At 47.5% G+C, this 16,310-nt stretch overlaps 1 protein-coding gene across 10 annotated transcripts; it reads left to right on the forward strand.

Annotated features, from left to right (window-relative positions):
- The first annotated feature begins 211 nt into the window (after nucleotides 1–211).
- On the forward strand, nucleotides 212–14,751 carry LOC133346081 (ataxin-7-like protein 3). Of its 10 annotated transcripts, none has more exons than XM_061557412.1 (13): nucleotides 212–1,627; nucleotides 3,031–3,083; nucleotides 5,095–5,227; nucleotides 5,615–5,786; nucleotides 6,736–6,839; nucleotides 7,307–7,329; nucleotides 7,410–7,473; nucleotides 8,618–8,652; nucleotides 10,379–10,474; nucleotides 10,575–10,618; nucleotides 11,228–11,299; nucleotides 12,613–12,716; nucleotides 13,104–14,751. In XM_061557412.1, the coding sequence occupies exons 1-13, from the start codon at nucleotides 1,570–1,572 to the stop codon at nucleotides 13,250–13,252; spliced, it is 1,107 nt and encodes a 368-aa protein (XP_061413396.1). In that variant the 5' UTR covers nucleotides 212–1,569; the 3' UTR covers nucleotides 13,253–14,751. The 10 variants fall into 10 exon arrangements, with proteins under 10 accessions (XP_061413396.1, XP_061413397.1, XP_061413393.1 ...); XM_061557413.1 differs by having other exon boundaries at nucleotides 7,428–7,473; XM_061557409.1 differs by having other exon boundaries at nucleotides 213–1,627; nucleotides 6,736–6,869.
- Nucleotides 14,752–16,310: the final 1,559 nt, after the last annotated feature.

A 16,310-nucleotide genomic window follows, 5' to 3' on the forward strand; every position in this document is an offset into this window, starting at 1 on the left:
ATGAATGAAAAGTGGACGCGAGATCGCGCGTGACGTCGTCGAGACGCGATCGCCCCGGGTCGCCATCTTAGTCGGGGAGAGGGCGAGGGGGGAGGGGCAACGGTGGCCGAGCGAACGTTGCGCACCTTACCCCCCTCCCCCCACACTGCGCGCAGCTACGGTGACGTCACGACCGCCGGCGAGTTTCGATTGGAGGAGACCGCGTGGCCACACCCCCTTCTCCTTACCCAACATGGCCGCCGCCGCCTGACTTGTACAAGGTGGTGGGGGGTGGAATTGCCCTTCCTCTTGTTCTTTAATTTCATTTCAAATCCGCTGCCCACGCCGATGTATTATCGATAACAATAACAACGGCGCGAATGCTACAGTCGTCAAACAACAACAACAGCAACAACCGCGCGTGATTACGGTTCTGGCGATGGGCGGTGGCCGCCGCCGCCGCGCGCTGCCGGGCGGCCCTCGCCTCTCCGAGCGCCGCCGCCGCCGCCCCTCGCGGCCCGGGCGATGCCCGTGAAGCGGCCTGCCCGGCGACCCCACGGGCTCCACGAGTCCTTTCCACCTCCTCCTCATCCTCCTCCTCGATCAGCCGCGCATTTCTCTTCCTCGCCGGCAACGGCAGTAGCAGCAGCAGCGGTGGTGACGGTGGTGGTTGCCTCGTAACCGAAGTAGACAGACACCCACGTTCTCGTCGCAGAGACGCGCCGCTCGTGGAGGATTCTCACCCCTCGGCTGTCTCCTCTCGTCCTCTTCTTCATCTTCATCATCATCTCAAGCAGAGGCAGCAGCAGAAGCAACAGCGCAAGCATTGGCAGCAGGTGCGGTTGTGGCCAGTAACAGCCAGTCCCAATCCGGGCTCATTCACGGGGAGGAATACGGCGAGTTGCGCTTTCTCGTCCATCATTGTCATCTTCGCCGGCTCTGGCTCCATCATCGTCTAAATCGAGAACGACTCGGGGCTTCTTTACGGGTGGCTCTCTGCACCTGGAGGAATCGAAGTGTTCGTCGGCTCGGATCTGTCACCTGCACAAGGGACCCGCGTCTCGTTCAGACTTCGCCTGAGCAGAGTGGAGCTGCTTGTAAGATTCTCTTTATGTCTGTGGGCTTTGCTTCATCACCATCGACATCAGAAGCATCTGTAGCAGATTAGAGAAGCACCTGTAGCAGCAGCAGTAGACCCTTAACACATCTTGACCTGGGTTGCTTCACAGGGACCAAGGTTCCTTGGATTTCTCCTCTCCCGGCTCCGTCAGCACCCAAACAGATTCGAGCTCGGCTCCTTCCTCAGCTTCACCACCACCAACTACCAACAACCTCTGAATAAGAAGAATAATCTTCACTTTGAAACGCTTCAACCCAAGCAGACGTTTTACCCTTGCAGAGTTCCCACACGGTGGACTCCATCCCTTCTGGTTTCTCTTTCTCGAGTTCCAAATATCAACAGACTCGCTCACCACCACCACCAACAACAGCAGCGGCATCAGCAGCAGTGAAGCCCCCTTCCTCTGAACCCTGGAGGTGGTCGTACGGAGGAGCCATAGCGAGAGAGGAGGAGGGGACACATCCCCACGTATGCGTCTCTCGACATTGCTTGTCTGTGTCACTCGCTTGCCAAGGAGCACGGAAGAGCGTGAGTTCGCCAGATCTTTGTGTCTTTGTGTGTGTCTGTGTGTGTGTGTATCTGTGTGTGTCTGTATCTGTGTGTGTCTGTATCTGTGTGTGTGTATCTGTATCTGTGTGTGTGTGTATCTGTGTGTGTCTGTATCTGTGTGTGTGTATCTGTGTGTGTCTGTATCTGTGTGTGTGTATCTGTGTGTGTCTGTATCTGTGCGTGTGTGTCTGTATCTGTGCGTGTGTGTCTGTATCTGTGCGTGTGTGTCTGTATCTGTGTGTGTCTGTATCTGTGTGTGTGTATCTGTGTGTGTGTCTGTATCTGTGTGTGTCTGTATCTGTGTGTATCTGTATCTGTGTGTGTATCTGTGTGTGTATCTGTATCTGTGTGTGTATCTGTATCTGTGTGTGTCTGTATCTGTGTGTGTGTATCTGTGTGTGTCTGTGTGTATCTGTATCTGTGTGTGTGTAACTGTGTGTGTCTGTATCTGAACCGGTCCCGGGCCTCCCCTAGGTCGACTCAGCCTCAAATGAGTACCTGGTGCGGTGTGTAAATATTGCCAATAGGGAGACAAAGGCGGTCGGGCGTGGTGCTGGCCACCCACTCCCTCGTGTGCCGTGCCGGCCTTCATAGGTGCTCGCTAACAGTACTTGCCCCTACAGTCCGTTAAGGCTATACGGGGGGTCTTTGTGTATCTGTGTGTGTGTCTCTGTGTATGTGTCTGTATCTCTGTGTGTGTGTGAATCTGTGTGTGTGCCAGTGTGTGTATGTGTGTGTGTGCCAGTGTGTATATGTGTGTGTGTCTGTGTGTGTATCTCTGTGTGTGTGTGCCTGTGTGTATGTGTATGTATGTGTGTATGTGTGTGTGCCAGGGTGAGCGAGTGGCGCTCCGAACCCTGCGGGTTGAGTTTCAAATCCCCAGCCACGGCTTGACGTCGGTGGCGAGTGAAGTCGCCAACCGGTCCCTGGCCTCCCGAGTAACCGAGGAGGGCCCATTCGGGCCATTAGTGAGGACTTTGTGCGGTGTAAACACGGGCACCGGTGGGGAAGGTGGTGGTCGTGGTGGGGCAGAGACGAAGGCGGTCGTGCGTGGTTCTGTGACCACGGACGGGCAAACCCTTTGTGCGCCGTTTTAAAAGGGGTACACACGGGGAATCGTCTTGGCTGATGTCGGTGATTTAAACGCGCGTGTGCAAAATGGTCGAAGGTACACAGACTCGTGGCGGATGTGGGTGTGTGTGTGTGGCTCCGCTTTGTTTCTTACTTACTCCTGCTGGCTTGCCCCGGTCCATTGTGTCGCTTAATTCCTGAGCTCGCTTCAATTCGTCTCGGCGGTGCCAAATGAGCGTGGGACGTGTGTTGGATACGGCGAAAGACGAGATGCGTCGCCTACACGAGTGCGCGTGTTGTGTGTGCGACAGGAGGAGGCTGCGGTGAATTCGGAGGGCGCGAGTTGGTGGGCTTGGACATGGAGGTAAGAGAAAGAGAGGTTCCACCTTTTAAAACAATCGCGTACACAAAACCAGGGGGTCATTTGATCAGCGCCTTCCATTTTCCCATTCGACTTGGCTTGTGACAAAAGTAATCATTTGCAACCGTTATACAATCCACTGCTGGGGCTCCACGCCGTGGCGGTGGTGATGGCGGGGGGGGGCTTTAATTGGTGCGTCAACGCTGGTAGCTGCGGGTTTGCTGTTCAGGGGGGTGGTGGTGGTGTTGTAGAGGGGGCACGTGGTTGAGCGGTGGTGATGGCGGGGGCTTTAATTGGTGCTTCAACGCTGGTAGCTGCGGGTTTGCTGTTCAGGTGGGTGGTGGTGTTGGTGGTGGTGTAGAGGGGAGACGTGGTTGAGCGGTGGTCATGGCGGGGGGGGGCTTTAATTGGTGCTTCAACGCTGGTAGCTGCGGGTTTGCTGTTCAGGGGGGGTGGTGTTGGTGGTGGTGTTGGTGGTGTGTAGAGGGGGACACGTGGTTGAGCGGTGGTCATGGCGGGGGGGGGGGCTTTAATTGGTGCGTCAACGCTGGTAGCTGCGGGTTTGCTGTTCAGGGGGGTGGTGGTGGTGGTGTAGAGGGGGACACGTGGTTGAGCGGTGGTGTGGCAGTGAGCGCGCTGCACTTGAGCTACCCGGCGACCCGAGTTCGATTCCCTGCTCGGTCGACTCGGCCTCAAGTGAGGCTGGAGATACAAAGGCGGCCGGGCGTTTGACTACCCAGCTCTTGCCCCAACATCCTGTTAAGGTTATACGGGGGATCTGTGTCTTTATAGGGGGAACTCGGGACCAGGTCAGAGCACCTGATGTCAGCCGCATGAACCACTGCACCTTTGCCCCCACGCGGTCATTTCATATTGCGGGTTTAAAAGGAAAACCAAATCATTGTCACGTATGTGACTGTCATTACAATTGGCCGCACGGTGTGACTGCAGGCGCGCTTTAAAATGTTAATGCGATTATGGCCGTCTCAAGCCGTAAGCGTTACGGATACAAAGCTTGGCTGTGCATTTCGGTGCTTTAAAATCTGTGCTCATCGCTACAGCTTCGGTGAGTCAATTATTCACGACATCATCAGGAAGTGATTCCGTTGGACTGCAGTGTGTACCCTGTGAACCCAGATGTTTGTCGCATGTTGATGAGTGAGGTGTTACCACCGCAAGTCACCATAGCGGCTCGTCTAAACAATAGCCGCGTCTCTTTATTGATTCGTGTTAGCGGCCTTTATGAACCCACTTCTGTAACTGGTTGTGGAACGGGTAATGTGTACATACAGTACACGGACAGTGTTGATATTGATTGACAAATCTTTCAGCACTTTTCGCTCTGAAAGGTTACATGATCGGACAGTGCTTATTGGCAGACTGTTGTGTTACGCCCTGCATTTTTACCCAGTGATGTAATATTTGTGTCGTGTTTACCTTTTTTACGGAACACAGTTAGTTTTTGTGCTAGTGTCATGTTGACAGCATACTCCAGCACAATTGTTAAGGGTGAATATGTGGCTTCATATTTAGGCATTTGTACATTACCCCACCCCCATAATGTTCAGCACTTCCTTTTGCAATCTAAGCAATCTCGCAACGCATTCTTTATGGTATAACATGTATCCTGTAGGTAGACACATTAGATTCAGTTTGTCAAGCACACACACCTTTAGTATACATACTCTGAATTCATGCACATTCACAGGCATTTGCCCATTCAGGCATCGCTCGTGTGCTTATCCACTGTGTATGATCACCAAGCCAAACGAGATACTGTAATTGTTAAACCGCCGTTTTCTCCCTAGGCCCCAATTGAGGCCCCAATTGAGGTCCTAAATCTCCTTCCACTCTACGAGGCGCCCCTCTCCCTCACGATGCCGCATTCTGCCTCTTGAGCTCTGATTTATGGACCCGTAAATGATCCTCTTAGAGTACCACACTGGGTGTGTGCACTGCTCAAATATACTGGTGCGTTGTACTGAACCCTGCTTGTTGTGGCGTGTGGTGGTAGGCGATAGTGCAGGAGGTGTACGGTGACCTGGTGGAGGATGTGTGCCTGGGACTTTGTCTGGAGGCTCATCGCTCGGTTAAGTGCGGCTTCTTCTTCATCGACGAGATGGACCCCGAGGGCATGCAGGAGTTTGGTGAGTGGTGGAAGAGGAGCCATTCACATGCATGGTAAAAAAAAATGTGGTATCCAATTAATGTCCTGTTACCTTGAGAGTGCCTTGAAGGGTGCCTTGATGAAAATTGCATTGTGAATGCAGTTCAATTTGCATGTTAAATATTTGTATTTTGCAAACTGCCCGTTGGATGTTCCTGCTGCAGCATGGAGAAATTTGCATAATATCGACTAAAATGATGGCAATGTTATTTTTAGACTCGTGTTTTATAGTGCACGTTGCAGAGCGTGATGGCAACCAGAAGTGCAACTTGCGCTCTCACACGCCTCGCTCCCTACCCGACCCCACCCAATCACCTGGCACCATCACTGCCGCTGCCGCCACCACCACCTTCTCATTCCGGTTCAGAAATCGTGGACAAGGCGGGCGTGGACGTCTTCGGGCAGGTGTTCAACCAGTGCAAGAACCGCGACTGCGAGTGCCCCAACTGTGGGCGAACGATTGCGGCCGCTCGATTTGCGCCGCACCTGGAGAAGTGCCTTGGCATGGGGCGCAACAGCAGCCGCCTGGCGAACCGCAGGTGCGAGCCAGATTCCCACCCCTCTTCCTCCCCACCACCGCGCTTGGTGTCCACGCAACGCAGAGAGGGGGAAGTGAAGCTGCCCTCTCTCCTGCCGGCAGCTGCCGCTCATTCAATTGGGCACAGGGATTGCTTTGCAAAAGTGGTGCTCTTCATGATAATGTGATTTATTCATTCCAGGAAAGGCTTCCTTAGTCCGAAGATTTGTTTTCATCAGGGCTCTACATGAAGGTGTTTGTCCAATTTTACTTTTTTAAGGAGCGTTACACATGTGTGAGGGAACCGGAGCAACTGGAGAATGCCCAAGCGCATGAGAGTTAAACATTCAAAGGGTCACACCGATTGGTTTCACCGACTTATTTGCCATACTGCCAGCTCATGGTCGCCTTTCGTGCCAGCAGTTTTGAGAGTTGCACAAATATACATGATCCAACAACTCTTGCCTTCAGACCGCTGGATTTCGGGTGTGTTTGTGGCAATGGACCACATAAAGAAAACTAAATTCACTCCTGAAAAATGCATGATTTTGTCTTAGTCCTTTTTGTTTCTTCATTCTCTTGAATGAACAGTTGTATTTTAAATGGGCAACGCGCCAGAGGTGTTAGTCTATGACGACTCTATTTCCATATTGTATTACATGAGTGAGGGTGCAGGCAAGGCTATTGAACCAATCTATCAACATCGTGAATTTTGCTATAGACCCTACTCGTACAAACTTGACAGTCTTCAATATTTGCATTCCCGCTATTGAGGGTTACCCTATTCCCATTGGGGTCCACAGGCCTCTGCTATAATATGTACGCAGGTGTGGTTTATGATTACTAAATTGTGGTGAATGTGCCGAGCAGCTGGTGTCTCAACCGCAAGCAGTCTACACTTCATAAGCCGAAGAGATCGTTAATGGTGAGCGTACAGTGTTTAAAGTGGACACCTTGTGGCTATGCTGCAGGCTTGCTAACAGCAACAGCAACAACATGACTAAATCAGAAAGCGACCCGGAGGATAACGACGATGTGAATGACAACGACTGGTCCTACAGCTCCGAGAAGAAAGGTGCGTCAAGGACAGGTCCGCCCGCTGCAGGTGCAGAAGCTGATGACGCTGTCACAGTTTGTATTTGTTGCGAATTTAACACATTCACTTGCTTTGCTATGTAATGAAAACGAAAAAAATAATCGCCGTATTTTTTTTGCTGCATTTCCCTGGATGGCAATACTAAATGTATATTTTATATCTGGATTATTTTGGTCACGTGCATGTTATCTTGGTGATTTAATTAGATTCGCAAGCGATTGAATCGTTTAAAAGTAGGACAAGTTTTTCTTTGTATCCCGTTATTTCCAGATTGCCAATATGCTTACATATGTTAGTGAAACATATACACAATAACAATGACATTATATATTTTTTATGGTTCTAACGATGTTTGCAATCTCAGTGTGCCACGTTTATTGCTGTACTGCTGATATTGCTTCAGATGCAATGCCTAAGTCATGACTTTTAAATTTTGTCATTTGCAGCCAAGAAGAGAAAGGTGGAGAAGGTAAGTTTTTATGGACTGACATCACAGACAAACCGATGATTAACTGCTACAATGCAGTGTGATCAACTTTAATGTGAAAGCCACTGCTGTCGCTACAGAATCCCAACTCGCCCAGAAGAGCCAAGCCCGTCAGGCACAAGAATGGTACGAAGTGTGGAAATGTGGGATCTGTCAGCTGCATACATACTATGTATGCATGCATGCATAGCATTGTTACAATCTTCTCTTTTTTCATACCCGGTAACCAAAAAGGGGAAAAACATGTTCTTGGTTTGGCGCATATATCGAAATCTCTGGCAATAAACAGAATGTTTACTTTTTCAACTCAAATATGAAGGGAGCGGCCACGGTGTAATGGTTAGCAACAGTGGACTTAGAATCCCGAGTCAATAGATCTATTCCATCTCCCAGCGCAGAAGTTGAATCAATGGGGAGAGTTTCTTAAATCCCCCTCGCGGCTGTCCACCCAGCAGTAAACATAGTGGTACGTCGCATTCGATTGCCAGTTGGTGTATGGTGGGTTAAATTGTGGGCACACCCACCTATTCTAATAAGTGTGGTCAGCCTGAAAGAGGAGACCAAACGCTCCCTAGAGCTCCCTGCGAATGGGGACTCGTAAGCCAGTGGTGACGTAAGCAAGCAACTGCAGGATTTTACCTTGAAATGAGGAAAAATGCACTTTGGCTGCTGTGCCGTTTGTACGTCTGCCTGTGCCAATCTAAAGAATACTTACTAAAATTCCACTCAACTTACCGATTCCTGACTTTCAGAACTGGCAGTAGAGTCTGAAAATAACTAGCAGTTCACAGGTTGCCATCAAACAACCTAAATACATATGAAAGGAAGTCCACATTGGTGTACTGCTGTAAGGGTTACTTTATTTTGGGCATAACACCAACACTCATAGGAAGATGCTCTCTAAAGGTGCCCCCGTGCTCCTGTCACACCCCCTTTATATATAAGATTTGTCATTCCGTCCAGAAGATTGCCAACTGTCTCCTAACTTCTTCAAGTTACGCCATTCTCCAACAGCCTTCAAATGCACTCAGTTTCCTTTTTTTAAATGTTCCTGGGCTCTCACCCATCAAATATCCTGGCCAATCAGAACAAAATTCCATTTGTTCACAAGCTCGACAATTTTGGAATACAGAAAGTGACGAGAACTCGTGAATGCAAATCTTACAACCGTGTACCTGTAACCTGACATACTTTTAAGGTTGTATACTATCTTGAGCGTGCTTGTATACCATTAGATTTATAATAAACATGCATTTAAAATGTCTTTCAGGGGACCTTGGTGGAGCAACTTCAGAATCTGTAAAGGTACACTTAATTGCTTGCACCTTGTAACATTGTTTCCCAATAGAAGAGCGCATTTTAAATGGTAAGATGCACAATATTTATAGGGTTATTAAAATAGTTTAGCATAATTGGTAACCTCATGAAAAACTAGTTTACAGTTTGGCGTACATGTAGATGTGTAGTAGTAGTTAACATAACAGCTTTGACTTTTTCATGGAAACCTGAAGATGACTAATGGTTAGCATCAGGGAGTCGAATCAACGGATGTTCAGGTTCACAAAAATGGTCTCAGAAAGTTGAGTTCCCTTTTACTACAAATCAGTTTAAACAGTTCAAATATGCATATTAGCTCAGAAATAGCAAAACAGACCCGTGTCACCTACAATGTTATTTTTAAGAATATACATGCTTTTATTTTATTTGATTGCTTATGGTATATGGAACGTTGATTGCTTTGTTGTGTTTTTGTGTACGTGTGTTCGTTTTGTGGTTTATTGTTTTTTTTGCAATATTAGAAAAGTATCAAAACAAGGACCCAAACAAAGCAATCAGACGAATCAATTGGCATGCAATGTGTATTGCTTCGTTTGATTGCTCATGGTGTATGCATTCATGCAAATGCAAAAGTACAGAACAATACAATATTGGATACACCATGAGCAATGAAAACAAGTAATAAGCATTGTATAGCATTTATCACATTACCTTTAAATGTTTAATGGTTATGTTGTAGCTAATGCTAGAGTTAACCCCCTTCAATTAATATGATTTAATCGGCAAAATTGGCAGCTCTAGGCCTGTATTTGCCTCTGTGTGCGCATGTGTACATCGCTATCCAAGACTCGGAGTGCCACCGTCTCGCCTATGCAGAGTGTCATGCTCTGAGCACAAGTCGTCTCGCCGAGGGACCACGACAAATGTTCTATAGTGGCATACATAAAAGTGAAATTGGCCAAGGAATCGCAGCCATTTTCATTTTTAACACCGCAGCTACAAGTGCTATATGTTTTGATAGTTTGAACCGGTTAAAACCAGTAACCAAATCCTATTTTTTTCCATTTTGGTTCATGAAAATAATGGATTAACTCCGGTTACCGGTTCCGGTTTTTGGTTCGACTCTGGTTAGCAGAGTGAACTTGCAATCCGGAGGTTGCTGGTTCGACTCCATCTCCCGGCACAAACTTTGAATCAATGGATGGGGCATATTTCTACCCCATCTCTCTACCTGTGTCCAACCATCTGTGTAAATGGGTACAGAGCACACCCATTCGATCGGCAGATCGTGTCTCGGGGTAAATTGTGGGTGCGCCCAGCACTTCCAAGACGTCTGGTCAGCGTGGAAAAAGTGGATCGAATTCCCTCTACTTCTAGAGCTTCCCTCTCGTGGAGGCAGATGGAGGCCTACACCTTTACCTTCTAACTGAGAAACGAGGACTTAGGCCGTTGTGCCGTTCATACGTGTTCGCGTGTCCCGATGCATGCTTCGTTACGAGCATTTTATCGGAAACTTACCAGTTCCTGACTTTCGGAACTGGTTATCGATTCTGAAAATGGTTACCGGTTTTCCGGTTATCATTTGTAACAACCATAATTATCTGTGTAATTGCTTAATATTGGGAACCTGGAACATTTGCATTGATGGATCTATATCTGTTATGTAAATAATGCATGTACCCAAATTCAGGTATCATTATAGAGGCTAAGGAATGTTAAACGTAGTGTGTCTGCCCGAAACCTTACCTTGCAGACATGCCAGATTCCCAGTTCCAGCAATGCTGGTAGCACCAGTTCCATAAATTACGAGAGCCTGGGACCCCAGGAGCTCAAATCCTTCCTGAGTACCGTACGTTACGTCCTCGCACGCAGCACGCATGCAGACCATTGTTCCGTCGCGGCCATCCCTTTCCGTTCTGGGGGATTTATTTGTGCCTCTCGATTTGCAGCAATGCGGTGTGGTGTCTGAACACACGAAGAAGATGTGCACCAGGTGAGGCGAAGGGTCAAATGGCAGCACAAAGTACTTTCTGTTTCGTAACTGCTTGGCTGAGTGGCGCATTGCTATTAACCCTTTAAAATTTTCTTTTAATCACGTGCGTGCAGTGTAAACGTGAATCTATGTTACTAGTTGCGCTGATTAAATGGATGCCTGTGTCACCACTGATTGCAGTTGTTTGTGTGAATATACGAACATGAACATTGCTTTCCTTTTACAATGACTTTATTCAAGACCTTAATTACACCCATCTTAAGTTTTGTTAACAAAATGCATTTTATCCATCAGGCCACTTACCCCCTAACATGATGCCCTTTAGTGAATGCTAGCTGCAATTTGGAGCAGATAACCTTGTTTATGCTAATATTCGGAAGCAGCGACCTAATTGAGGGATCGCTTACCATTTTAGCAGAAGACATAAGGTCACGTGAAATGAAAATAATATTTTCAAATAAATTTCGCATTCTATTTTTTTGGTCTGAACGGCTAAGTGAAGGTTCCATGACACAAGTATGAGGCTGCAGAGCTTTCCTTTGAAGCGGCCTATCCTGTGAGCCCGTGAAGGCCGTACGCGGTGTTCAACGATGAAACGCTTCCCCGTAGGTCCCATCGCTGTCCGCAGCACACAGACGATCAGCGCCGCTCCGTCCGGCTCTTCCTGCTCGGGCCGTCGGGGTGAGTCCTCGCACCGTTGACCGCCTTCACCCCAGGCATTCTCATCTTTACCGGACATTCTCTCCTCTGCTGGACGACGGACGGTCTCGTACTGACATCTCTGCTTCTCGTCCTGCGTGGCTGCATTCCGCCTTGTGTCCGTCTGTGCTTTGTGTGCTTGGTCCTTTTGCCTTGTTAACACTGAACATTGCTGGTTACAATGGGAGAGGTGTTTCTTCACATTGGTAAGTCTTATTTTGTATATTTATTTCACACCGGATATTGTGGAGCCTCATGCAAGATGATGTTTTTTTGGGGCTTAGGGAAGTTGCATACGGTGAGGATTTCTCAATGCTTGTTTGCCTGTGCTGAATACATCTTTTGTTCAAGTGGAATACACCGTTTTTTAAGCATTGGCCTTATTAATTAAAATAGTTCAGATCGTGTATTAGTGATAACCTTTCCATATGCGTACATGTACACACTGGCGGAGCCAGTGGGGCGGGGTGGGGTGGCACGTTGCCCCCCCAATGATCCGATCGAAATCCCTATTTTTGATCGGATAATTGGGGTTTATTAGTAATACATCGTTATTTTAATACCCCCACTGCCACTGTGCAGCATATTATTACGTGCCAGGGACTCTATGAGATGATAGGACAATAGTTTGAGTCCATAATTGGCAATAAGTAACGGCAAAGCAGTTATAAGTGACTCACAGAATTGTGCGCAGTTGCGTATAGGGTCCACGACTTCCCAGAAGGCATTCACCTTCAGCGAGCGCGATGCTGATCACACACGGTTCGAATTCGACCCTCGATCGATGGCTGTGCCATTGCCGCACACGTGTCTTTTAACAACTCCTATCATTTTTCATTGCTGGATGGGTTTCCCCCCCCCTACCTGAAAATCCTGGCTCCGCCATTGCATGTACAGCTCTTTTTTTTGTCTATCCACTGCTGGATGAGGGCGCCTCTCTCACATGCTTTGCGGGTGGTGGAGATAGTTTGACCGAACTTCCCCGCTAGTCAGCGGGGGTTGATGTAGGTGGGGAGCATAGATTTAAAAAAACAGTACAGTGCAACAGTGTATATTGCTGCTCTGCCCTCTGTTGACAACGTTGCCCTGCAGCAGCCTATGACACCTGTTTTGTGCATTGTGGTCACCCATTTCAGCGTTATTCAGGCTCAACATTGCTTAGCTTTTGAGATCTTGATAGGATCGGTGTGTTTTGCAGGTGATTTGGTCATAAGCCTATTATTGGTCTAATCATGGATATGGTATTCACTGTTTTCCTTGCCTGCTCAGGTTGTAACATGTTCTTTGCCTCGCAGGAGTGCGCTGATGGAGCCGGAGGATGTGGATGTGGATGGGTTTGACGTGGGGGACAGCACGTCGTACGATACCTCACCCTCCGACTCGGTCTCCTCCAAAGCGAGTCAGTGCAGTCTTTCTGTCTCCGGAGTCCTCACTTCTCCTACCACCACCTCTCTCCCTGTTTAATTATCGCAGCCACGCTTCTTTTGCACTTTTGAAATTTATCAGAGACTTAATGTGTAGACAGAACATTTTTGCTTTTGCACCGCAAAGTTAACTTACCTTGTGTTGTGTCCCTCGACTCTTTTCACATAATTTCTGAAAGTAATTGCGTATCATTTAATTGTTGCATGTGCCAATTATTGCTAGTTAATGTGCTTTTATGTTTCATCCTAATGCATCCATAACAAAACATCTTCAGGTGATTTTTAAAAGTCACCAGTGGAGTGTGTGCTTTTCCTTGAAAGTGTAGGAACCTTTGCTGTGTGCTCTGTCCTCTGCGCTGAAGGCACAAACGCCTCCGAGTCAAAAAAGAAGAAAAAGCCTCCCCCAGCGGGTTCTCTCTCCGGCTCCAGCGGCGCCGGCTCTAGCTCCGGCTCTAATTCCAGCTCCAAGAAGAAGAAGATTCGTCCGCCCACGCCTGGATCGGCGCAGTGATGCCAGCGGTACCAGGGATAACAAAAAAACCCATCAGCGAGGCGGTTTTCTGTGCACGGACCACCAACCCCACATACCCACCCGCCACTCCAAACCCCCTTCAAACGCGCCGTGCATGTGAACCACCACTAAGACTCCAGGACAGCGCTGTTCAGCGAGATGTTGCACCTCGTCTTGCGTGTGTTGATCAAACTGTCTGAAGTTAAACTGGACTCGGCGCAGCGTGACACTCGGGGAAGATTTTGGCTGTTACGGCCTGCGGTTAGAGCAATGGGTGTCAGAGCCTGCCGCCCGAACGCCACGTATATGGCTTTCGTCTTCGCACTCCTGCCATCCCACCCGCTCGTTTGTCTGCATGCCCGCGCATGTGCAGGTCGGCCTAAGTCAGCGCTCTGCATGCAGCTGCGACACTGGGTGGAAAAGAAGCCGAGCAGCGACGTTTAGAGAATTTCTGTGCACACTGGTGCATGCTTGAGCAGGTCTATGCATTTGACATGGTCTGTGGAGCCTATGGAGACTATTAAATGCGGTGGCTTGAACTTCAACTTAGCATGAGGACACAAACACCAGTGCCCCGAGTCAAAAAAAAAACCTGCACTTTGCTCACTGCTCATTGGATGCTACATGGTGCGCTTTCACATTACACTTGCCGTGCACAGCTGATAACGGTATCCATTGCTGTGCAAGAACAGTGATAAGAACATGGTAATTTGACTGGAAAGGCCATTACCATTCATTGTATGCAGTATGTCTCCAGTGCACCGGATTTAGCCGGACGCGATGTAACTTTATTCTGGTTAGATCTGTGGTCTATACTATGATTACGCGAGTGCAATAGTGGACCAGTGCGGTGCATTGTGGTCCGTATTGCAGACGACAGTGAAGAAGAGTGCTCATGGGAGTACTTGGTTTTTTTGTCGTTTTTAGACACAGGTGAAAATAAAATACAGATTTTCCCAAGTGTAAAAAAAATCTCAGCATTGTATGATAGATTCCATGTTTCTCAGTACGGTAGAATACTGCCGTCACTCAACTAAATCTACAATAAATAGAATTTGCAGCGGTATTTTGGAATCTATTGTTTTGATTCATGTGTAGTATGCATTACTTATGTTTGCGTGTTCGATATTTGAGTATTAACACTCGTGTAGTGTACATGAGCTGTGTAGGTACTTGCGTTGAGTTGATATATTTTAAGTGGTGCATTGTAGCGTCCGGTGTAATTGACTTTTTTCTGTTGTTTGAAATGTAAAAGTGTGGAGTTAAAAAAACATACGGTTGAGACGATGGCGTATATTTCATTGCATTCACACTTGTGATTTTGTTTTGTTATTTGCATAAGTATGGTAACTCCGCAAGCTGCGCTTGTGCAGTGACGTGATTGCCCCCGTAAGCTTGTGCAACTGGAGTGCGTGCGGTGTTAGTGCACACGTGGTGACTGTGCACATTTGGTATATTTACTGCATACATTGACATGTCCAAATAAACATTCAAAGCGGTGTTCTCTGCTGCGATTTCTTACGTTGCCCAATATACTTCGTTAATTGTTTTACGTTTTTCAAGATACTGCCACTGAGTTTTAAATTCCATGTCAGAGAAACAACTCTGCTTACGCAAGTAGAAATGTCTCACTCAATGTGTGTTAACCACATTTGGGGAAAAAATAATAAAGACGTACGTATGTACTGATGTTAAGTGGGATGCATCTTGTATGTTTTAGCATTCTTTTTTACAATTAGTTTCATTTGGCTAGACAGTACTCTTCACACATTCCACATTTAGTGTGATTTTCGCAACGGTCTACTGCTGGATGACCTTGTCCCCTCGCCCTGTCGTTCATGGGAGTTATTTGACCATACAGGACTTTACCACGCTATGTCAACTTGCGCTATGTAAACTCACACAGTTATTGGCACGTCATGATGCTGCTGCTGATGATTTGCGTCAAATAGCCCGGAACATGGGAGGGCCGCTACGTAGTCGCATCGTGACCTCGTATGACACCGACTGCCAGTCATGTTTGCTATGTCCAGCATAAGACGCCAGGGGGCATCAGAGGACCGAACAAGGCACATTTTCGGGTCGAGTTACGAAGATTCAATATTTTCATGAATACTGTATATTGTATTTTACGTTGTCCTTAAACTTTTTGGCGTGTATGGGAGAGGAGATAAAAAAATGCATGTCAAACTCAACACAATATTGCACTCGTTGAGAATCCACTGAGACAAGAAGTCGCTTGAGTAAGGGAGACATTGGTCAACAAGTGAAAGCAACAACACACTGCAGGTTTTTTTTTCCATTTTATTTTACCAGGTAAGACCCACTGAGCTATTTGGCTCTTTTTTCAGAGGCGACTTGAAAACAAATGATGGCTCAACGAAGTGGCTCATGTTCAAATGTATAGCAGCCAAATACACTCAACGTACGTTTCTCGTTTTCACCGAAGCGCACACGGCTGAGAGCTCTCTGAGGGGGGGTAAAGTTGCTCGTTAGCACTATAAACATTGGCAAAGTAAGCAAAGTCAGACAGGTTCGTGCAGAAAACAAGATTCAGATTAATAATTGAATGTATTGAAATACTTTCCAAAAATAAAGTTCCACAAATGTCATTTGAAATAATTTCACTCCCAATCTTTTCGAGATTTAAAAATGACGCCTGCTTAGAAAACAGAACCTCACTGTTGTTGAGAGAAATGTTTTCCACTGTATGTTCCACACGAGGGTACACAGAAACCGCGTTGTTATATCGCCTGGGATCACCGTGTAGCCTAGGGTGACTATAGGGGGGATGGGAGCATGCCGACCCCTTTTCAACCACGACCACATTTAACCCGGGCAAATAAAGAATGAAGCCCATAACTAAGCTTGAGTTGTGTGTATGCTGGCCGTGCACATAGAGATCACAAGGGTCTCTCTCTCCCAATATTCACTGAGTTCTCTGTGACGATAATGTTGCGGTGTTTGGGTAAACGTCACATTAGTTCAGCTGGTAGAGGGGACACACGAAGGGCAGGGAATTCCTTGACCCGTATCACGCCTCCACAATATTGTGTTG

This window comes from Lethenteron reissneri, chromosome 23 (genome assembly GCF_015708825.2).
Source record: "Lethenteron reissneri isolate LAM-NWPU_2019-01 chromosome 23, ASM1570882v1, whole genome shotgun sequence".
Classification (NCBI taxonomy): Eukaryota; Metazoa; Chordata; class Hyperoartia; order Petromyzontiformes; family Petromyzontidae; genus Lethenteron; species Lethenteron reissneri.